At 37.5% G+C, this 24584-nt stretch overlaps 1 protein-coding gene across 3 annotated transcripts in view; it reads left to right on the forward strand.

Annotated features, from left to right (window-relative positions):
- The window catches only part of GNAL (G protein subunit alpha L), a 196512-nt gene that overhangs the window by 128974 nt on the left and 42954 nt on the right, over positions 1 to 24584 (forward strand). For all 3 annotated transcript variants that reach the window (XM_074899242.1, XM_074899243.1, XM_074899244.1), the window contains exon 5: positions 6298 to 6395. In XM_074899242.1, the coding sequence (XP_074755343.1) occupies positions 6298 to 6395 (98 nt within the window). The remainder of the gene's footprint in view (positions 1 to 6297; positions 6396 to 24584) is intronic.

The raw sequence follows: 24584 nt of genomic DNA on the forward strand, positions 1-24584 counted from the left end.
GGTTTGTCTCAGTTTCCAAGTGCACAAGTCTTGAATTAATGAGAAAATGAGCATCAAGAAAAAAAAAATAGAACGTAACAGATACAGGAGTGGAACTCTTAAATTTAAATTGCCCTAATCTTAATCTGAGTATCTGAGAACTATTTGCAGCAAATAGAGGTGGTAGAGGGCTTGCAAGAGAGTCCTGGAGCTGCAAAAGTAGCTTTTGCTTTATCCTGTAAAAGTCCGGGTTTTACTTGGCTGAAATATAAACTTTTTTAAACTGCTATTCTTCTGTTACTTTACATGGTTTATGCTACAAAACCTAACGGAATACTGATATGCTAATTGGATTTGTGGCATCTGTAGCAGCCAGTGCAGCAGCAGCAGCCTCCCCAGCAGCCACCAAGTTTTCTGGATTGTGAGGGGGGAGCTCAGCTGAGCTTCCCTTTGCCCAGGATGCTGTCCCCCCTGGTCATCCCCCAGACACTGCAGAGAAAAGGGCTTCCTCACAGCTCACTGAGAAGTGGAGAAAGCTAGGTTAGAGTCCTTCCTCTAGTCATCTCTCCCAGGCTATGTTGCTTCCCATCCTGCCCTGTAACAGCACAGCATCCTGCTGCTTTCTATTGCTGCCATGCTCAGCAGCTTGGGCTGCAGACTGATGGATCCAGTTCAGTTTTGAGCTCAGATGTGGTACACAGAAAAGGGTGCTTAAAGGGGTATTGTTTGCGGAGTCAGTCATGTCACATTTAGAAAACCATGAAGGTAGTTTGCTTATGCAACCTTAACTTGACTCCACTGGGTGTCATCCTTATGGTATTACAGTGTTACCCATCAGTTGTCACTCTTTTATTCCACAAAACTTTTCCACAGTTGTGTGGATGGGAGGCTGGAACTGCTTATATACACCCTGCCCTGTGCGTTGGGGAGTACACCCCTCTCGATAGGGAGGCACATACCTCCCTTCCCATATGGATTCTGCGGATCATTTTGTGCTTCAGTCATTGTTGAGAGTTTAGGAGGTGTTAGGATGGGAATTTTTAATGCATTGGGTGATTACTTTTTGTTTGGTTAAGTACATGAGAGAAGTAGTAACTGAAATTCAGAATGGAAGTGACGACTTCATTTCACACCCACTGTGGCAGAACTATGAAAATGTGTAACGTTTGCCACTTCTTTAAATGGTTGTCAGGCTAATCAGACAGGTTTAATCTGTGTTTTAGATCAGAAATTGTCTCACAGTTTAGGAGAATAACAGAGTGAGTTTTAGATTGAGGGAGAGCGATCTTATTTCACATTGATCTAAGCAGCTGTTTCCAGGTTTACAGTATATTAACAGAAGAAATACGCAGAATAAAAAATACAGTAAAGTCTTCCACATCCCAGTTTCTGGGAGACTCAAAGGTGACATCAGGATAGCTATTAAATGTACACTCCATCTGGAAGGAAGACGGAAAGGAATCTTAATAGAGTAAAAATTGTGTTCCTTACCTAACATGAACTTTTGTGGTTTGTAAAGCAATTAGATTAAAAGTTCTGTTTCCAAAATACATAAAGATTTGTTTGTGAAGATATGTCATTGTTTAATCGTCAGTAATATTTATTCCCAATTTAGACAGCTGAAAATTGAAACAAGTCCATTTTTTAGCTACTTGAAAATTTTTTGTAGGAGTTATAATGGGGGGTGGTTTCTAAGGTAACCTACCAATAAATAAGTTTATTTCCAAAATAAGGAAAATTAAATTTCAAGAACATTCTGTAACTTCTAGTAAGACAAAGTTGAAAAACAGTGCTCTGAGACTTAGCTGTAGTGTATCTGCATTTGTTCATTTGTTATCTGTATTGGTTTCTTGTAATGTTTTGTATAGGGATATATTCCTTCCTTTTTTTTCAACCTAAAAATGTTACTTTGGGATAGATGAGTAAAAATATTTCTGCAAGACCTTTATAAAATGTAGTAAATGTAGTAAAAATACAATCACATCAGTGATACCAGCTGAGGGTGTTTCTATATTTATGTATATCTTAACTTACTTTGTTCTGAAAAAAAAAAAAAAAAAAAAAAAAAAAAAAAAAAAAAGGAATGATAACCTGCTTACATCACTGCATGATTTCTAGATGATGCATGAATATTTATGTATAGCAAAAATTATCTGCTAGTGAAAAGGAAGCTCGGGAATGCAGGGATGAGTTTTTTGGATTGTCTTGGGAAAAGTGGAAAATTTTCAGATCATTTTATATTAGTAAATATTTGAGATGTTGTGTGGCACATCTTCCTTTTGATCATATCAAAATTTTGGTATGGTCTAATGATCCTATACATTTTTAGGTAACTGGTGTAAATTAATGTGTGTAAAGTAAAAAGTACCTGTAATTCATGAGACCTATAACTTGTGAGACCTGAGGCATCACCATTTACTTCTCTAATGCTCTAATTAAATTACTACATAAAAAAATATATTAATAGTTTTATATATATATGTATATTAATAGGTGCAAATACTTGTATGCCTCTGTCCCTAAGGAAGAGTTTGGATGAAACAGCTCTGTTTTGTTTGGTGTTCATAGATATGTCATGATGTAGGTGTTTTTCTGCTTTCATAGTACATTATTCCTGGTTCACTTCAGCATACTAAATATTTTCAGTAGATTTCAGTGACTGATCTGATAGAGGTCAGCTACATGTGCTTGCAGACCAAGTGCATGAGATGCCCTTAGCGATTTTCCATGTCCCTGTTTTCTCGTGTCCCAGTTGAGGTTCCTTAAATGACCTGCCTCATGACTTCTAAGAACTTTAGAAGAGCCACTTTCCAGAAGTCAGACCCTTAAGAGAATCTTAGTTTGGCCATCTCAGAACATAAACTGGTAAAGTCACAACTTTCTCTTAAAACCTTATTTGTGTGTACTGACCTAAGGTAATGTTTTGTACGTAGTTCCCTGCCCCTCAGAAACATCATCTGAAACGTTTTAGACCATCTTCCTTTATCAGCCAGAGCAAATCCTAATTCTCTGTCCTTTGAATTGCCCTGGCTCTTCCCCATGATGGGCATTGCCAAATGTGGCTACCACCCCAAGATTACTGCAGCCCCAAGAGCAGGTGCTGCAGGGCAGGCTTAGGCCAAAGCCCACACCTAGGCTCACTAGTGCCTGCTTGCCAGCAAGGTGGTCATGATGTGGCCACAGCCGGAGGAGGAGGTGACAGACATTGTTGTCTGTAGGAATGAGTCATGGGAATTGGGGAGCGGGGAGCGGTTACTAGAAGGCCAGTCAGACAAAAGGGGCTTGGTTTGCAGAGGTTGAAGGTAGTGTGGTGACTGGTATCTGGATGTTGTCCTTGCAGTGGAGAGTAGGTCGGGATCCAGACATGTTTGGTACGTGTGAGCAGGATCCTCCTGTGTGCTTAACTGTGTGTGGTGGGAGTCTTCAGCAGTTGAGAAGAAAAAATACTGAAGAACTTGAAGCAGACAAGAAAGGGGTTAAAAACAAGTGTGAAAAGTTGGATCATGGTACTTGGTGTCTTGCAATGAAGGAGGATTTTTCTGGAAGGCTTTAGTCACCTGGGAAAGAAGGATTTGGGTAGCTGTGTGGGAGGCAATTTGCAGGCAAGTGTACTCCTCTGCAGTAGATCGGTACATTTTAATGAGGTAAGTATATTTGCTCCATTTTATAGGATTTGCTTTGGACTAGAAGTCTGGAAGTCGTTTTTAAATAGGCTGCTTTGAGGTATAATGGTCAGGTGGAAATATTTGAAGCATATAATATGGAAACCCTGTATTTACAACATATTTGTAAAGTCTCAGAAGCTGAACTGAAAAGATTGCCTCTTTTCCAGAAGAGATTTTTAAGAGTAAATAAAGCTCATACAGAGGATGTAAAAACAGAAGTGAAGTTAGAAACTACTGTAGCTATGTAATTTTATTTATTTACTTATTTATTTACATCTGCAGCCATCTCTCAATCCATCCCACCCCGCAGGAAAGGGTGCTTTCACGCTGACATCCTTCTCTTCTCATCCCCTTCCCGTAGGCTGTGTGGGGTTGAATGGAGCCATTTTTCAAGTGTAGGTTCCCCTCAGAGATGGCTTACCAGGCAGGTGAGAATTCCCACCCACCGAAGGCAAGGAGGGGAAGGCAGCCACACTGCGCTTGGGCATTGCACCTGCAGCAGCGAGCACCTGCAGGAGGGAGAGCTGGGGTCATACACTGCACCCATCGAAGCAGGTGGGAGAGCTGGGTCCTTTTACATGCAGACCCTGATGTTTATCCAGAGCTCGCTCTTTCCATTGAGAAGGCCCTGCCTTTCTTTGGACAAAGATGCCAGCAAGTCAGATGCATTCAGCTGATGCTCTACCTATCTTAGCAAGCATAAGCTTCAAGTTTGAGGAATGTTCCATGTTTTCTAGTATTTCTAATTTTGGCTTTTTCAGTTCTTCCCTTTTCTTGTAGTCATGCTCCTTGTTATTTGTGTCCGCTTTCTCCTGCTTACTTAGTTTGATATCTTGTCCTTTCCTGAGCTTGTTTTTGCTTTCCTTCTGCTGTAGGAGCAGAGAGTTTATAATAGCCATAGCATAACTTCAAAAGGGGGATCGGCAATGTTTCAAACAATTGTTACGTAAGTCATTAAACTAACAAAGACAAAATAAACATGTCCTCACAGTGAAGAAGTAAATTTCAAGGGCACTATAAGCATTTGCCAATCTCTAGTGTTTCTTCCTCTCTTCTTCTAAGACTTTCTACAAAGGTTTTTCGCACCTGCTTTAATATCTTTTCTCTAAAGTTTTGAAAACATCTTAAAGAATAGAATTTTCTCTCTCTACATTGTGCACAATATAGTTGAAAGAAAAAAAGTATTCAGGGATTATTCACGACTACTGTAGGCATGGTCAAAGCTTAACTAAATAATTGTCAGTACTAGTTTGTTCTGAAAACCTTGTCTTGTGTTTTGCCTTTCCCTGAAAACATCACCAGCAGGTGACAGACAGTTGCTGAAGAAGTGTCACCTTTTGGGGTACCTCACAGGGGTGGCCTGCAAGGTTGGGAAACCCATACAGAGCAGAAGTGAATTCACTGTGCTGCCAAGATCTTTCACTACAAGCTTTGTCCTATGAGAGAAGCTTTTAATCCTGAAAAGGTGTGGGGAGGGACTGGCAAACAACTTCAGAAAGTTTCAGAAATCACATATTTATACAACATTTTGGCAGGATCATGAAGTGAATAGTGATATTACACCCATTTTATACAGAGCCAAATTGAACTGTGGAAAAGCAATTTACTAAGATTCGCAAATTTATGACTAACCAAAAGGACTCTGATTATTTAGTAGCAGCGTTGAGGTGTTAAGAGATGACAAACAACTTCTGTGTTTAAGTTGACGTACTACTTTAACAATTTGGTTTGAGGGAGGAAAGGCTCAATCACATAATAAAGGAAATACTAATTTGTCCAACCATTCTTCATTTGATTTAGAAAGCTGTAGCTGGAAAAACTCAGTTATGGTTTGACTTACCAGTAATTTTATAACATAAAATGGACTCCCAGCTTTAAAACAAGCTAGAGCATGTGAGGCTCTACAGCAGGGTGCTCTGGAGGAGCAGAGAAACCAGCAGGCAGGGTTGGACCTACTGCTCTACATGTGTGTGTTTTATACAACAGAGCTAGGGCTTCACCGTCACCACGGACAGCTTTGATTCCTCTTTCAAATAATTCTGAAATAAGCTTGCTGGCAGATATTTCTGGATTGGGTTGCCTGGCATAGCTGCTAGGAAAAGCACATTGTGCCAGGCAGCTGCTTGGAGGAAGTGGTGTTGAGCAAAGACTCTGCAAGTCTTGCAATCAAATTATTATATTGCATGGGAAAATACCAAGCAGTGGAAAGTTGTGTTTTTCAGGAAAAATTACACAATCTTCTTAAAGTTACAGACTGGTTCTTTCTCTGGGAAGCTAATGTTTATAAACTGAGCAGCTTTTTGCGTCACATTTTTGCCTTTTCCATCATAGAAGCATAAATTCAGTTAAAAATTAAGTGAACATGCTTCTAGGTAACTTTCATACTTACAGTAAATTGTATGTAAATATGGACTGGCAGGAATTTTGAAGACAGTCTTCATTATATATCATGCACTGGAAACTGTCAGCAGCTATATGTTCAGTATATTTTACTGCAATTTTCTTAATAAGTGTTTATTGCTTTTCTTAAAGGTGTAATCTATCATTCTGCAGAAGTATAAAGCATGAAGGTTGGGGGGAAGAAGCAACACATAGATTGAGGATTAAACGGGTTGAGAAATGTTCTCTTACTTGTTGCATTTCCAATTTTCAGGAATTCTTTGAACATGCAAAAAAGCTCTGGGATGACGAAGGCGTAAAGGCATGCTTTGAGAGGTCAAATGAATATCAACTGATTGACTGTGCACAGTAGTAAGTATTTATTTTTATTGAATTAATAGCCAAGAATGTAATAATCTATAACAAGTTAGAAAATACATTTATATTAGCAAGATCTGAGTTTTGCAATGCAATAATTAACATTTTCATTCTCTGTATAGGCTGAGCATGTTAGCAAACTGATTGTTTTATCATAGTTTGCCATTATTATCCAACTTAAATATTCTGCCTCAGATATTTAACAGCTAATAAAGAAGAGTCTGAAATTAAAATTAAATAGTTTTAAGTATCTTTATTCCATTCAAAATGATTTACATAAAATCATTTCAATTGAAACTGTTAAGTTTCAAAAATGTAGAGCCTGTCTGAGGAAAATGCTTTGTTTTAAATTCTGAGACCCAGACAGTGCTGAAATTGCTCTGTGTTTTCACATTCCATTAAAGCTTCTGAGATTTTTACCTAACCAGATGCTTACTTGCATTACTAAATCTCTTTTCGGGGGGAAAAAATGATAAGCAGTATTCCATTAAAGATGGTAGTACATTTGGTATTCTCTCCTTCATATACATCAAGTGAGGCAGTACATGTGTGCCTAACACAGTCATAATCCTTAAACGGGTTCATCTGATTGGAAGTGTTTGAAAAGAGATGTGTAGTAGATTGTGAGGTGCAAATGATAAATACATAGTACATTGATGAAAACAGATTAATCAGGAAATAGTCCATTAACATGCCAGGGCTACAAAACTCGGCTGTCCTCGGTAATAACCCAGCTCTGAATTAGCCTTTGACCAAAAATATACGTTTCATGTGAACTGCTATTGCGAAAATGTGTACTCTTACAGATGCTATGTGATTTAGGGTTTTCAGAGAACACACTCTAGTGTGTTATGATTTGTCTAATTGGCTGTATGGTCAGCAGCAATGCCGCAAGCCTGTTGTAGCACAGTGTTTTGTTTTTCTGTCCTCTCTGCTCTTGGTGCCAAGGCTGAAGCAGAGGAAGCAGACAGTGTTGCTAAAGGACTTGTCGCGCTTCTGCCACAATGGGGAATTTCGGTGCTGCAGGTCATAGTTTCTTTCCCCTCTTTCCAGACTGTGTTTGGGAAAGAGAAGGATCCAGTAATGATTCATCAGCACATGGAAGTGAGAGAAAATTACTTATGTGTAGGAAGGAACCTCAGTGGACTGAATTTACCAAAACTTGGGCATTTGCTTACAATCCAGACTGGCTAGAAATGAAAGCAGTGGTTGTACACCAAAAAAAAAAAAAAAAAAAAAAACAAAAACTAGAAAGCTGTCCTAAACTGTTATCAGTGGATTTCCCCTCTGCCGTCACCCACCACCACCGCCATGGTACAGATCTGAGCTATTCTTGCTGAAAAGTCTGAACTGACTGTTAATGATATCTATTAATACACTGAAATAAGACATCAGACCAAGAAAATATAATAATGACATGTATTTAAAATGAATGTATATAAAATTTACTTTACTGATCAGTAAAGGTCAATGTGTCTCCCAGTCCTGCTTTGGAAAACAGTGCTGAAAGGACCAGGCAAAAAAGGAAGACTCTGAATTATAGTATTAATGGTACTGTGCTTTCCTTTAAAAATAATTATGCCTATCTACAGGCTTTGACAAGGGGAAGAATGTTAAGTCTTGTGTTATGTCCAAAACCAAAACACAAATAGGGGGAAGAAATGATCTAGAATGATAGTCCAGAGACATAAAACTAAATCCTACCACCTTTTTTTCCTAAAAGTTTAAAGGGTCTTTTTCCTGTGTATCTTTCTCCGTATCTTCTAACTGGCTTGCTTTTTCTTTATTCTGAGATTACTTTTTATGGTAGTAAATATAACAGTTGCATAATTCTTCACCTTCAAGACACTTTATGAAACGGTATTTGATACTTATATATCCCAGGGGTATATCTGTGCTCTTCCCGTTTCATGATCTACCTGAAAATCTAACAGCTAAGTGACTTACCCACATTTACAAGCCTTTAGTCTTAGAGGAGAACTTGAAACTCAGGAATAGGCGTGTCATTGATCGGATCAAACAGCCTTTTTCTCACAGGTATTGATGATTTAAAATGGTGAAGTGTAATGTTAACAGAAAGAAGATACTAAAAATACACCCAACTTTTATCTGCCCTGCCATACATTTAAAAGTTGCTTTGTCTTTGCTGTATGCATGCATTTATATATTGCATAACAATGGTAGTTGCTTTACCCAGAAGAACGTTTTTGTGCTAGCATTGGATGGACCTTTCTCAGAGTGGTGGGGTCATAACTGCCTTGCAACTGACAGAACCTGTGAGACTAGGTTAGAAATAAAATTCTGATACACACATATGTTTTCTTATGTACTCTTAGAAAATACTGTAAGGGTGCTGTCTTTCTGGCTCAGCAGGAGCAGATGGCATTTCTCTCAGAAACTGCCCATGGTCATCTTTAATTGGTAAGGGAAGAAAAGGAAGAAGCATAATGCTGATATACATGCTTATTATGGGAATTTTGAAACATCTGCAGCATTTTCATTACACTGACATTGGGAGAGAGCATCCCACACCATCAGCTAAATCCTAGTATTTTACTTGATAGTGAAGGAAAAACATTATCAGTAGGTCACTACTAATTTCTTTGCTTAAAAAAAAAAAAAACAACAACAACAAAAACACCACCGAAGCAAAACCAAAAAAATCCCAACGTATGTTAAAAATATCATTAGACTATAAGTTGGGTGGCTGACTTAAAATACTGAAAAGCATTATTAGCAAATTATAAAGGCAGCAGCCCAACTTGCTGACTGTTAAGTGAGTTACAAATACAGTATATTTTAGAATAGTTTAATTTGGCTACAGTACAGAGCTTCTGTATTTTTAAAACTTAACCTAATTTTCTTTATTACTGTGGGAGAAATATTTGGCTGGAAAGGGAGGTAGTAGAAAGACACAAAGGCAAATCTTTTATTTACATGAGGCCTGAAAGTTGCTTTTTCTTTGATCTTTAATGCCCTTTTAAATTACCAGGGTACTGTTCCTTCACAGAAATGAGGATGAGGCCCTTCTTTTCAGACCATTTTAATATTCTTACAATATTCCCCATGTATCTGCACTTCTTCTAAGTGTCATGTTCGGATATCATGTGATATTTGTAACAAATACAAATCTGTGACCAAGCCAGAGGTCAGACCTTGTGGTCTGACAGTGGTAAATGTATCATAAGCAAAGATCTGAGTTGTTCTTTATGACTAACTACGAAGATACTTATGTAACTCTTGAAGGGGGAACTATTGCAGGGCTGTCAACCATATTTTTTCTTTAATGACCTTCATATATTTCTTCGACATTAGTATCATAAAACTGCTAGGTTATTGTTCTCCCTGTCTTCTGATTTAATATTTATTTCAAGTTTCATTTCAAAAAATAGTATTTAATTTGAGAAGTTGATTTTATTTAGCTGTGTCCCCATTTGACTTACCTAGATTTCAGTATGTTGGTTTTGTTTATGATGATAAATCTTAAACCTTTGGTTAACTTTAACTTACTTTGAACTACAGTGATTATGTCTAGATTCACATAATAAACTTCATAAATTTCATAAATGAATTTATTTGGCAAAGAAGAGGTATAAAATTTCCATTTGACTAATGGCATACCACAAGGAGGAGTTACAGTTTGTAACCACCTGTATGGTGTTATGTATGTAAGTGGGTTGTCTTCACCCTAATGCTTATGAAATAGTTTCTGTATTATAAGCCCCCTTTCTTCACTGCAAACCATACCATGTGCTAATTGGTGGCTGCTCTGGCAATCCTAGAAAAGCCACTGAAGTTACTTTTTGCTTGGAAATCTAACACATGCCCATGGACAGCAGTGTGAGGTTGAAGACTTTCACAGAACATCGGTCATTGTTGGGGGATATCGGGGCACCCCCACTCTAATGATGTCCATCCATTGTTTTGAAAAAGTAAGAGTTGAGTTATCTTAGTTTTGGTTACTCAAATATCAGCTATTCAGTTGACTGGGCAAAATTAGTTGCAGTGGTCAGAAATAAGGCGCAGGGATACTTACAGTGCTTGGACACTGTCAGCAAAAGATGGTAGTTTTAGAGCAGAAAAGTAGACAAGTAGAACTAGGCACTTTTGAAAGGGGAGCAAAAGGGCAAAAACAGAACATTCACTTCTTTTTTTAGTCACACACACTTTGCTCAAGGCATTGTTGTTAGAAATAAATAACTACCTTCAGCTTTATTGTAAGGTTCTAGAGTTGAATTTTGTCCCACTGCATTCACACAAAATAACAGCCTGTGCATGCATGGATGGCTTTAGCTGGAAGGGTTGTACTTTGATTCACTGAGTTCTTCGGTAGGAAGTAAACCAGGAATTTAAGGGAACCCTGCCCTCAGGCAGTATTTTATCCTGGTTTGTCTATCAGTCTTCTTTCCCTGATAAAATACACCACTTCTGATATACTCAAGTGAAGGCCTAAATTGGTCTCTATGCAAACATTTGGGCTAATAAAACTTGATTATGCAAGTTCTCAGAAAGCAAACACAAGGGATGTGAGCTTGGCCAAAGAAAATTGATTTTATATTTGAGCTAATGTACGTGGAAAAGATACACCTCAAGTTCTTCTTTGCAGTTACTCTATCTTGGAGAAGGGTTTCAGCCAATTTCTGAGGCACCTATCCTGGTATTAGGTGGCGTAATTAAAAAAAAAGTTCTTCGTGGTGTTGTCCACAGATTCAACTCCTGATGTGAAAAAACAGATAATCTTTTTCTTCAACAGCAGCACTTCTTAAAACGAAGCATATTTCTTACTTAGCTTGTGCTCTCCTAGACATAAGGTTTAATTACTAGCATGGACATAGCCATCCCTAAATTCCCTCTTACAGTCTGAGGTCAGAAAACCTACCTTGGCTTTATCTGCATCTTTAGTCTAGTGTGGTACTTCAGTCCATTGTGTTGGTATGTACACAGGCTGCACACATGACTGTAAATAAATATGAGCATTCGTGCAATTCATATACTTTCACTTAGTGTGGCTTCAGGATTCGTTACTTAATACTGCTTCTTCTAGGGATTTTCCTAGAAGATTGGCTGTATCATACTCCAAATTGGATTCTGCTAAAGCTCTCACAAAGACAGGTTACACAGGCTATGTTAACACACTGTCAGCTAAGTCCTTCCTGTGATGCCCTCCCAACACTAGTTGTAAGTGAACCCAAGCCACCTGCAGCAGTGCCACTGTTCTCAGTATTAACCTTTTCAACACCAAGGTCTTTATTCATTCCTAATTCCGTCTCCTTTGAAAGTGCCATAGTAATAACTCCTGGTGTCTTGATGGAATGAAGCAGGTTTTTTATTCTGACTATGTATGAGGCTTCAGCTTTCCCAGATTTGGTAGCAGAATAGCAGAATTGCTTTTTTTTCTTCTTTATCATCAGAGAGTAGGAAGGAGGTGCTTTCTTTCATCTCAGCATTTTTGTGTGATTTATAATTTCCACTATATATGGGATTAAATCTAGGGATTATGCTGTGCTTTTGCCAAGCACATTGGTCATTGGATCTCCATCTGCGTACACTGTTCAGCTCTGTCTAATATAAGAACATTGAAACATAGAGGAAAATAATCTCTTGGGCGTCCTTGAGATTTGAGATCTGAGTTGAAATTTTGCTGAAAAATTCTACAAACCACTTTATATTTTGCATAAAACTGTCACTGATAAATGGCTGTATCAGTTAGTAACTGACTGCTAGAGTCCATCAAACATTTTTTGCATATCACATATCATGTCATTGTCAAAGGAGGTGCATGAAATTGGTGCCTTCAGTTGTATGCTCTTGGCCCTGTCCCAGGTTTCTTCATAGTAACTGCTGTGTAGGGGTAATTCAGATAGTAAATGCCACTGAAATTCACCAAAAAAACAGAGGCCCTCCAAAGTTGGATGCCTGGAGTCCCATAGCACCCCCCTTCTCTGTCACTGAATGAAACAAGAACAGTTTCTTCATCATTTATGTTCTCCAGGACAATAATCAGCAAGAAGAATTTGACCTGGTGTGCTTATAGCATGACAAAACCGCAGCAGAAAATACAAACGCAGTTACTGTTGAATAAAAGACTTTTCTAGTTTATGCAGATATATTATTTATGAAATCATTAGTCCAGCAATCTATATTTAAACTGTCAAGTAGCAAAGATCAATAACACCACCACTTAGGGGAAAAAAAAGTTAGGGAACTGTAAGTCTTTAATTTTCTGTCTGGAAGAGTAGTGTTGTGGTATCTGTGTGCTGTGACATCATTTGAGACAAAATCCAAAATTATTTCCTTTAAATCTGCTGGCTTTGTCAAACCACCTGGGAGTTCTACAATGTATGACACAGTGCCATCTCTGTGTTTGGAAAGATTTTGATGTCCTGTTGCCTCAAAACACACCGCCTGCGAGCTAACAATCCCAGTGCCAGACTTGGTTCTTGTTAGGACCATTATGCCCACACAGAGGAAACGGAAATGGAGATGGAAGATGATCAGGTGTGGAGAGGGAAAACAACCAGGTAGCTTTGTGCAGATGTCCATCTTGGAGCATGACATGTCCAGCCTCAGATTCACAAATCCGTTTGTGTTTTCCCTGTTTGCTGCATACTTTGAAGACACCTTGGTATTTCTTTGTGCCTGCCTGAGAAAGAAGGGTGGCTCATTGAAAGGGAAGCACACCCATGAAATATAGCTGCTGAAATCGTGTTTTTGTTGTGGAAAGGAAGGGAGCAGAGGGAGAGTGGGAAGGAGTAGCTCAAGGACTTGGAAGGAAGAGAGAAGTTGTCTTGCATACTGATCAAAGAATTGTGGTCTAAACATTTTTGAAGTCCTTTACGCATGGTGGTAACATTTATTTTCAAATGTAACATAGTGTGACTGTGGCTTCATATTCATATTTGAAATGTGCTCTTTATTGGCAGACTAGAGCCAGAAGGTGTAAAACAATTCAGAATCCCCCTTCATCTTTCCTTTTTGTCTTTAATAAAATTTCTTTCGTCATAGTGAATGGTAAATGCGGATGTATGTATGATAAATTAGGTAAACATACTGATTATAAGCTAGAGATATTATTTTTGAAAGAGCAATTCTTTTTAAACTTGGTAACTGCTTATTAAGTATAGAAAAATACTTGTTACTTAGAAAAATGAGGAAAAATTAATTAGAATTTATTCCTCATGTAACTAAATTTTTGATGGTAATATGGGAAAACTATAATAATATGATTTTAATAATACGATTTTAATAATACACCTTACTAGTGAGTCTTCTAAACAGAGGTGATTGCCAGATAGGACAAAAGTCATTCTGCAGTGTGTAACGCTTAAATTTTTCACTGTTTACTCACTAGCAGACCACACTCTTGAGAGGCAAATTGTGGTTTCTTAAAATATGCACTGGGAATTTTCTGAAATAACCTTTTAATCTGTTGCTGTGATTTTTTTTTTTTTCATTGTTCCCATTTTTCCCCTCACTTACAAAAAGAAATCATTAGACTTAACCAGTTCTATCTTAATTTTGGTAGTCAGAATGTGACCATGTTGTTATAGTACTAGTAGTTAGAAGTACAAAAATATAGAAGAAGAAGCAGCTGTAGAAACCCCCAAAATGTTTTTGTATTTTCAGTGTGGAGGAAATAGCAGTATGAAAATATCTTTTGCAAAAAGCCAATATGGCATACAGGCATGTACCAGCCTGTTTTAGCCACTTCAGCTCACAAATGTTTTCCATACCTAGAGAAGACAGTATTTCTCGGTTAAAAAATAAGAGAGAAGATAATTCATAAATACAGCACTCTCTCTGTCTTTTAAAAATGAATATAATGCATATTTTTTCCTATTAACTAGTTACAGTTGGAGAAGCCTTTAAGGCAACCCTGGATGGGCTGCTCAAACATAAAATTAAACCATACATTTTCCCACATACTCCTGTGTGCATGACAGTCTGTTTTCTGCGGTTTTAGAACCTACGAAAAGGTTGAAAATGTAAGGCAGAAAAACATAAATATTCCTTAACCTCAATTTAAGGTAGCAATAAAGTCTAAAAGACCAAGCAAAGTTGTGACAAATGCACAAAAGTACACTTTGACTATTTTTAGGATGCTTTATTAAACATTTCTAGTTTCCTTTGAAGAATATAACAGACCTGACTTTATTCTGTTGAGGAAAGAGTTCTTTCCTCTGTAGTCAACAATATTTTTCATTTTTTTCCTGAATGTCTGATGAATGCTTTTCTTAATTTTTTTCCTGACTGTCTACGTACACGGTGTAATAGTAGGTGCAGGACATGTTGGTGTAACACAGCAACTCAGCCCCGTTTGGAAATATGATCTGTTAAGCAAATTAGAAGATTGCAAATAGGTCTGTAAGCTGAACTTGTCTGCATTTAGTTTTCTTTGTTAGTATCTTGTATTTAATTCATAGATATGTTTTTCCATATCCCTTCTGCGGAGGTAAACTGCACACTTTCAGAGGGTTTTGCAGTTGTAATACACACTTCAAGTGCTTTTAGAGCCTGAGCAAAAGCCTGCTAAAGAATTAAGACACTCAGCATCACCCTCAGTGTGTACACTCTTAAAGTGTTAATATTCTTTGAAACAAAGAAAGAACATTTGTTGCATTTATTATTAAAGAGGAAAGGCTGTGTTTATTTTATATCACAGCGGTGAGGACAGAAGTGAATAGATACTGGTACAGGGCTGAGTCAGTGAACTGGCACAGTGGACCAGCATGACTGGTGAAAATGGCCAGAATCTGGAATATTGAGCAGTGGGAAGGGAAGGGTTCTCTGTAAGACTAGACTTCATTGAAGGACATACTATTTGAATTTTGTGTATTACAAATCATATGAGGTCTTTTTAAAATATATGATTAGAAAATCACAAAGTTAATAAAGCAGACTTTGAAAGCTGCCTTGAAAGCTGATGTCTAGAGAACAAGTAACTGCCAGTAAAGAGGACCTTAAAACCTGTGTATTCCTTACTATCAAGTCAAAGAAAGAATAAAACTAAGCATCACTTACAGTACTTGCTCTGATACAGCTTAACTCTAGAAGTCCTGATTGTGAATCATTGCTCAGCTTCAGCATTTCAAAACGTCTTCAAATGAAATAGAACTGCAGATGTTGGTTATCTAGAATCTGCATGCAGGATTTATGAGTAGATTTCAGAAGGAAGTTTTAGGTCATTCTGTCAGTTCTGGTGTTATTTATATGCTGTTCTCGGTTTAGGACTCTTCCAGTGTATGCGTGGGAGAAAGAGTAAACTATGGCCAAAGCCAGCTTCATTATATTGCAGGGAACATTTAAGTCACTTATATTTATTCCACTTCTCCAGCTCCTGCCGATTGATGCAGAATTTAATTCAGTCTGTTCCATTTACAATTCATTGTCGAGTATGTGCATGTTCTCAGTGGAAGAGATTAGTTGGTTAAAGAATAAATTAGCCTATTAATAAGCTTGTCATTATGTAACACAAATGTATTTTAAATATTTTCTGTGGGATTTTTTTTTTTACTATGCTCTAGAGAAAAGTCTGTTCCATATTCTGTTGCCTTAAACCTAACCTACTGTGAAACACTTGTTTATGTAATAAATTTAATACAACTGTATAATAACTGTAAGTTGGATGTTTAAAAAAGAAATAAGAGCACTAAAAATTTAATGTCAGGTTATATGGGATACTGTCAAATTATTTGCAATTGGGGTTCAACTTTCCTTAAATGCCACATGCATTTTTTCATTTAGAGATGGTCAGCTTTTATTCTTTCAAGTAGACAGTTTCACACCACAGGATAAAGAAGGGACAAGAGTCATATTTCTTCCTTAAGGAACTACTCACTGGCCAGACTCTGCATACACAGGCTCCTCTGCACTAATTGTTTATGTTAGGATCTACAAGAAGCCAGGATTTGGGTGGCAGTGTTTTTCTAAATTAATGCTGCACTAACAGATTGGAAAAAAGAAAGATGGTGGAATGCAGAAGTTAAGAAATAAGAAAATAAAATATGGTTTATACTGTCTTGGAAAAATGTAAAGGCTAAGCACCTATGATTGAGAAAGAAATTTTACACCTCAGACTAAACCAAAGTAGAGTCGTGGTATTTGTCAGTTTGGTTGTAATCCCAATCTTAAAGTAAATCAGACTGGGAGACTAAGCAGTTTAAGTGTGTCTCTAATACAAGACAACAATGATGCTGCCAGAATTTTTTAAAAGTTTATTTCACTTTAGAGAAATGGCTTCAGTTGTGTCTATTGTAATAGTATTCTTTCTGATTTAATTAGAAATGTTTGTTATAATGGTGGGTTTTTACACAAAGTTTAATTTGAACCTAAATTAAGTAGTGGAAAAGAAAACATGTATAAAATGTATCAGTAGACTTACTGTTTAATGGACAAACCAAATAATTCTCTCAAAATTCGTGAAAGATCGTTTGTTCTAGAATTGGTTCAGAAATTAGTTTTTCTTCATTTTAGTACTCCCCTGACAATTCCTCTATTTGTAATCAAGAAAGAGAGGTGATCTTAAGCAGTTATCATACTTAACTGCTAATGCAGAAAAAGGTGAACCCTAAAATCAGTTGTATGGGTTTTCTGAGAATAGTTTTCAGGTTTGGTTTCCTTTCATTAACATTGCAGGGGATGTTTGGGGTGGTTTTTTGTTTTTCAGATACTGCATGAGATAAATGAATTGGAGTGAATATCAAAATAACATTGAAGTACATTTTTCTGACAAAGCTTGCTGATACATTTCTTGACTCCTTGCCTTTGTCTCCTTGGCATTTTTTGTCTTTGTAAAAGAAGGCTTCCCTACCATTTTTTCTGGTTTAGGAGACTGTGTTTGGGGTTGGGAAGATCTGCATTCTGGACGTTAGCATCCTGAAATTCCGATGGTACAGATTTTTGGATAATAATTGTTTAGTAAGCTTCTTTCCAACCATATTGTGAAGAAGTTTAATGATCAGCATGGGTGTAATTTCTTGGTCTCCACTTACTTACTGGCCCAGCTATGTCAGACTTGTAGTTGCCAATAGTACTATAGCAATTTTTAAAAAATAGTTAAAGACCAGTAGAGTGTTAAAGAGCACTGTTGCCACCAGGATTTATTCTATTTAGGGAATGTAGAAGTAAGCTCTGCTGGTAAAAGAACTTTATCCAGTATGACTTTTATATTCATAGAGTTGGTTGGCCTATTACCTTACATTGTCAGGATCTTAGAACCTTTTTTTTCAGCAAGTTTGCCATAAACTAGGTTTTCTCCATGAACATTCTGGATTCTGCTTTAAAAAGCTTTTCTATAAAGAGACAGATGCCAGTGAATGAACATTTTGCTACATTCTACAGAACTGACAGGCCCAGGTATGAAGTAGTCACAGTAAACCATAGTTCATTACATCAGCATTGTTACTATTGTTAAAAAAAAAAAAAAAAAAAAAAAAAGCTCAAATGTAATCACTAATTTTTCTCCAATTTCATTTTCTATTAAGAACTACATGGAAGTCTTTCTGGTTTTGGGGCATGTTTTGCTTTAACTTATGTTATGCACTGGTTACTCGCCTCTTTCCTCCATAGTCTGTAGGCAGCTGATATCTGTAGGGTCTCACATCAAAGTGAAATGTTCTTCAGAGGAGGTTGTGATGCAGAGGGAATGTAGAGTGCACATCACTTTCTCCCAGTGCCAGTGAACCCAGGCAAAAGTTTAGGTTTTTGACCTAATAGTACTTTAAAAGTAATAACAAATTAAGTATGTAAAAATGGCAAGGGTGAGACCTCTATTAAAGCTTATTCATGGGAATCGGTTATCTTATTTATAAATACACAGTTCTGTACCTCTGTCAGGGAGCTCACTGTAATACACAGTGCGTTGAAAGAATGATTATATGATGATTAAAACTGTTTTTAGGAATGATTTTACATAAGTTGTAAACAAGTTATACGTGTTTAGAGGATGAAAAGAAGAAGAAAAGATTGTAGGTAGGTGCAGATGATAAATGCATGTTTACAAATAAAGCCCGAAATAAAGCACTAAGTATTTTTAGGCAGGAATGTAGTGTCTTAGAGCATTGGACCAACACAGAACCTTACTAGTAGTGTCTTATGTCTGTTCAGTGGAGGCAAAGGTTAAATGTATGAGATGGTGCAGTGTTGGAGAAGTTTAACCTATGTCCTGATGGAAATGAGCAGAATGTATATGGGGGGAAAAAATCACCACATGAGATCCTGAAAACACCCAAAGAGAAACTTTGTTAGGGAAATCTTCTATTTCCACACCATATGAATAGCACAGCACAGGTGAATGTTCAGAAACGTGAGTAAAGACACAGCTACATTCTGAGCAATTAGATACCCTGACTGAAAGGCAGTTACAGTAAACATTAGATAAGTATTGATACTGTGAAGTTAACAGAAGTTTATAGGAGAAGACCAAAAAAACTGAAATATAGAAAGAAATGCCTTTAACAACTAAGAAAAACAAAAAAAAAAACCAAACAGCAAAACATAATCTTCTGTAGGCGTTCTGTGGATATGTTTAGGGAGTAATTGAAGGACAATTCCAAAATACTTAATTTTCTGAACCCGTCAGCCTGTGTGATGAGCTTAAAACAAGTGTCTGTCTTCACAGCAAGATGAGTTTCTTCATCTCATCTAGCCTCATTGTTCCAGAAGACAGGTGTGTTCTGTGCTAACTACACTTTATTCTGGAGAAAAAATAGAAAAGGCTTTCCAAGTGAAAAGTCCCATTTTCATTCTGCCTCTAATAGGATTGATTGTAGTTGTCTTTTTCTGTGGACCTCAGAGCACTGGGGCAGGGGTTTCTCTTTTAACAGGTGTTTTACTGTCCTCTTTGTCTGAAAACATCAGGTAAGGCCACCACAAAAAAGGTGTACAAGTGCTCTGTTCCACAGTGAACGGTGCTCTGTAGACACAACACTCAGTATTTCCCTACACCTCCACAGAAGTCTCTGAAAACCTGTGAAATAGATTGTGACTTCAATAGAGGACTCACTGGCTTTCTCCAACCCTTGACAAGCTAAAAGTTGCTGATATTTTATCTATTTTCTGTCTTAAAATTGAGATGGAGGCATATCTTGCTATCACAGTTTTAGAGAGATTTCAACTTAAAAGCTGCTTATTTTCTGGAGCTTTTTCACCTTACACATCTGCAACAGTTATTGCAACACTGTCTGAAAGTCTTTTGAGCAGAATCCAGCATGTTTGGATGTTATTTGCATTGTTCTTTTTCTTCTGTTCCAGTGCACAGGCCTATGACTGGCTTGTGGTCTTGATCTAAATTTGTTGGCTGACATATTTCCCTTTCTCCTCTCCACTTACTAATAATATCTGCAGATCTATTTCTTTGCTTTACCCTGTTTTGTTTGTTCATTGTTTTATTCTTGACAGATTGACCACTTGCTGTAATATGGGCCTTTGAGCTCTTGAGATAAGTTAGGTAATGTGTCAGCTTGGTCAGTCACGTGAGGTTCACCTATCTACTTGGGTATGTAAAGTTGATTTATTCTATCTACTATTCCCAAGCCTCCTTTGACTTTTTAAAAATAATTTCATACTTTTCTATTTTATGTAATCTGCATAGGCAGAATGCAGGGCTGTTCATTCAGAATTTATTAGACTAGATAAGAATAATCAGACTAGATTAAAAGATTGGAGAGCACTGTATAATTTTTCAGTGTGCTGAAGGCTTTGCATTTATACGTTGAAGAAGTTCTTAATGTGATCTTTTTACTACATCCTGTTAGGGAAAACACTGTTATCAAACCCATCTGACCTAATTTTGAAATTACTTTAATATTTGTACTGTGTAATGCAATTATATTTTTCTATTGTTCATAGCACAGTTGGGGGCTCTTTTCATTTGTCTGTAAAAAATTTCTTGATAGGAGTCTGCTTTCCGCATAATACTTAGTGTGGCAATTCCATTCTGTCCAGGCATGTGGCTCCTTCTTCATACCTTGTGATGAAGGAGTGGAACATCACATGTAGCAATTTGCTTGATAAGTGCTAGATCTGGACATGAATGACAGAGAGGGCATTGTTTCCAGAGGAACCACAAAGTTGAGTTTAAGGAAAAAAGGGAGGAAAGAAGGGAGAAGACTTCTCATTTTAGACCAACTTCAGCCGTACAATCAGTACTCCATGAATTTTGAAATGATCCTGCTTTCTGCTAGGAGTCAGCCATAAATCCAATAGGGAAATGATGGTAGATGAAAAAACTTGTGAGTGTTGTGGGGCATTTGCAAACTCTTACCGTATGGCTGTGAGGATTCAGTGCAATGCATTTGGCACTCTCAACCTAAACTGCAAATTGTTTCCACAAGACAGTTCATAACATAGTGGCAATGACCCCAAAGTCTCTACATACGATACCACCTCACTTATAAAGGTATACACTCATTTGACGGAATCAGAGAAACATACCAACAGGAGAAAAAGGGGAGAAACGGGCATTTCTTTCAGAACAGATGTTTTCATTTTTTATTAAATCCATTCTTGCTTCATGATTCTTAAGTGAAAAGAATCCATCAGAAACACCCCCTGAAGTATGCTGTAAATTCCCAGATGTTGCACAGTGTGCATAAACATTCAAACTACTGGCAAATCAAATGTTAAGTTTTATATGCATTTCTGTTTTTCTGTAGTTTAAAAGTAGGTAGGTAACATATCTCCTTCTCAGATGATGGCAACAACTTTGCAGAAGTAAAGTAACAAGTAAAAAATGGTTTCAGGAAACAAACTTCCTAGAACCATAATCCTTTTAAATATTAATTTGTGTGAAATACTCTTTGTCTGTAAGAAACTACCTTTTCAACTGAAAGCATTTCTTCTCCAGTTCTATGGCCTCAGCTGAAATTCTTAAATCCTTAAGTGCCCAGTTGGATGAAGCACTTGAGCTCATTTCTGAGGAATGTGAGGACTTCTTATTTATATCACTCATGCTAAGAGGCAAAATAATCAAATCCTGTTTCTCAAAGTGAAAGTAGAAGAGGGCATTGAAATGAATCTTCTGTTTGTTATGCACTGGAGGCCAATAAGGAGTGTGAAGGAAAGAAAAGATATAGAATTGCATTAATCTTCAACACAGTAACAGCAACACAAAGGATTCTCATCAATAGTGGAAGATTTTGAGCAAAAGGGAATGCGACAGCAGACTGTACGTGGCACGACAGGGGTGACTGACTCTTCAAAAGAGGTGCTTCCCTTCGTTCATAGCCATATCATTGTCTGTCTTGTTCCATGATGGGGCCCCATGCCTTCCCTGTAGCTCCCCATGTGTTTAAATTCAAGACCTTTCTCAAAGCACCTGTCCTCTGGGTTAAGTGTAATACAGTTGTGTGTATCCATTCACATCTGTGACTCGCTCATATGCATACCTTGCCTGGTGCTCTGAGCTAGAAGTGACTTATCAGTTGCAATTTTCTGCATTGAAAATTCTGTGTTATTCCATATATGCAGCTGTGTGAGAAACAGTGGGTGTTACACATGTGCAGGTAATATACAGAATATTTCTCTCCAGAGTCATGTCTTCCAGATCTGCTACTGACTTGAGAAGGTAAGGGGGTTCTGAAAATAATCTGCTTGCTTTCCTTCCCCTTGCCTAGCTGCTGCACTAAATGGGACTCTGCCTCTTAGTCCTTCATCTTACCTTCCAGTCCACTATGTCACTTTCCCTATACCTTTCCCTCCCTGAGGCACTGTTAGTCCTCCAACTAAACTATTTAGTCCTCCATAAATATTTCATGGATTGTTTGGAGGTGATGGCTTTCAGAGGAGTATGGTGAGATGGGGTATAGAGCCAAACCTGCAGCTTCATACTGTAGTCAGATAATTCTGGAGATGTTCTACAGACTTTGAAACAAAGGGTGATAGTGGGTATTCCTAGAATATCACAAGCAGGAGTGTTTCTCCATTTTAGAAACAAAAATCCTTCCAGGTCACTGCATGACTCTCTGTTCTTGTACAAGATTGAATTAGAGGTAAATTGTCTTTGGTTTCTTAGAATGACTATTGCACTGAATTCTGTTCACAGAGCTCAAGGCTGATTTTTGTTCTGGTGGTGTAAGTTGTCTGATTATGATAGGATAAAACAGTGTGGACGCTGTTTTTTCACTAATCTTATTTGATTGTCAGTTCTACAGCATGGTTGTTGGTAAGCCCATTTAGTGAAATTATACAGATTTGTGGATCTTTTGGCTACTCTATTTCTAATATTCTGTTCTATTTGAAGAATGGGACAAAATTGAAAGCATTCCTCTCTTTTTTTTTCTCTCTTTTTTTTTTTTTCTTTTTTTTCCTTTTTTTTCCTCCTGCTCTCCCTCTTTCAGAAATTATGGCATGTTACTTTGTATTTTCCTTAGTGGTAGTTTGAGATACAGTTAGATGCCTTTCTAAGGATCAGTCTGAAACTTGTGTGATACAATGCACAATGATGTGAATGGCCTGTTGTCAGCACTGGTTATGGAAGCTGTGACAAATCAGCGGTGGAGATGGAGGGGGGGACTTGGTTTACAGCTAGGAGAACTACAATGACAGTTGTACTGGGAAATCAATGTTCTCTTGGTGTGGTTTTTTTTTTTTATTGCCCAAATGTCAGTGTTTCTCAATAGATTGCTCATATGAATAGGAGTCAAGGGAATTCTTAATGTCCAAATCACAGAACATGTGCTTTTGTTTGAATTCTCCTCAATTTGTAAGCTGCTCGCAGCAGGCTGTAATCGTGTATCATGCTGATTTTTGGTATCTGTTATGCATTATTTCAGTTTCTTATGACTTTTGTCTTCCTTATTTACAAAGGGGAAAGCAAAGGGCAAACTAGATCAGGAAAAATAGCTTCAACATGTAGCTTTACTCAAGAATGCATTACCTGGTTTGGCCTTCGGGTACTTAATCCATGTCTTTCAGTTTACCTATCTGGGGGGAAAAAAAAAAAAAAAAAAGGTATTGCCTTCCTTAAGACCTTGTAAAAGCTGTTACTGTGTTTGATATTAAAGGTTATTGTGGAGGAGTCACAGGCTTTTTCAATGCAGTACAGTCATAGGTGTTGGCTTGTCTTTCTGATTGCTGGGAAATAATTGTTAGTGCTGTTCTTTGCCAAAGACATCATTATTCTGTCTAGAAAGTATCAGTACAGCTTCATTACTTCCTGGAAAGTGTTTGGTGCCGTACAGATACAGCTCTGGCCCTTCTCCGTTCTCTTTGTACAGCACATCATATGAACTCTGCTCCATTTTACTACGGCTTTAGATGAGACTACATTATAAGTTTTTGAGAACTGGGATATGGATCCTAATAGTGAAAGTAAAATACATGCAGCCAAAATACTTTTGTTTCACTCTATAATTTAAGTAGGTTTTTATTTTGTTTAATATTGCAGATGTTTTCAAGTTTTTAGAAAAACATTTACATTAGAATAAAGGACACATGATAAGCAGCATAACTATCTTACCTAATCTGTGATGCACAGGCTGTTGCAAGATTCCCTAAACAGGAGGGAAAAAATTAGAAATTGATTGAGGAACATTGAGCTAACCAGTTCAACTCTTCATCCATCCTGGCAATATATACCATGTTGGAAAATGGTTGGCCAACAGTTTTGTCTTTAATGTGCTTAAGAACCACTGTGTAAACTGCGACCAATTCAGACGTCATTAAGTACCACTTTCCCTATGTATGCTAATAGTAAAACTGTGTTCAGCACTCAGTGTGTTTTTACTGCGTGCCAAGTGTAGACCAAATCCAAGTTGTTCATTGTGAAATGCAAATACCAAAGCGCTTTTAAACGTGGTAAGTCTGTGACTAACGTTAATGCTTATAGGACTGTTGAGGACAATGTAGGTATTTATGTAGATATTTTCCAGTAATAACTTTGAGGGTTGTTTGCTTTAGACTATGTAAAATAAACATAATACAACCAGCCAAAGTTAGGAGTCTTTGCTCCTTTTAATAGAAAGAGTGTCTTCTGTGGAGGATGCTTGAGAGGAGCCAAGGTATATGATAAGAAAGCACCTAGGTGTGTTTAATTCACCTAAGAATGTTGTTTTCAAAAGGTACCCAATAGCTAATTCAGGCTGCATTTCAGAAGCATTGGTGAAGGCAGCAGACCAGTGTAACTACCATATCTCTTAGAAGAGTTCATGCAGCTTTTTGCTGTGGATTTCCAGTGATCCAGCA

The sequence above is a fragment of the Athene noctua genome, chromosome 2 (assembly GCF_965140245.1).
Source record: "Athene noctua chromosome 2, bAthNoc1.hap1.1, whole genome shotgun sequence".
Taxonomy (NCBI): domain Eukaryota; kingdom Metazoa; phylum Chordata; class Aves; order Strigiformes; family Strigidae; genus Athene; species Athene noctua.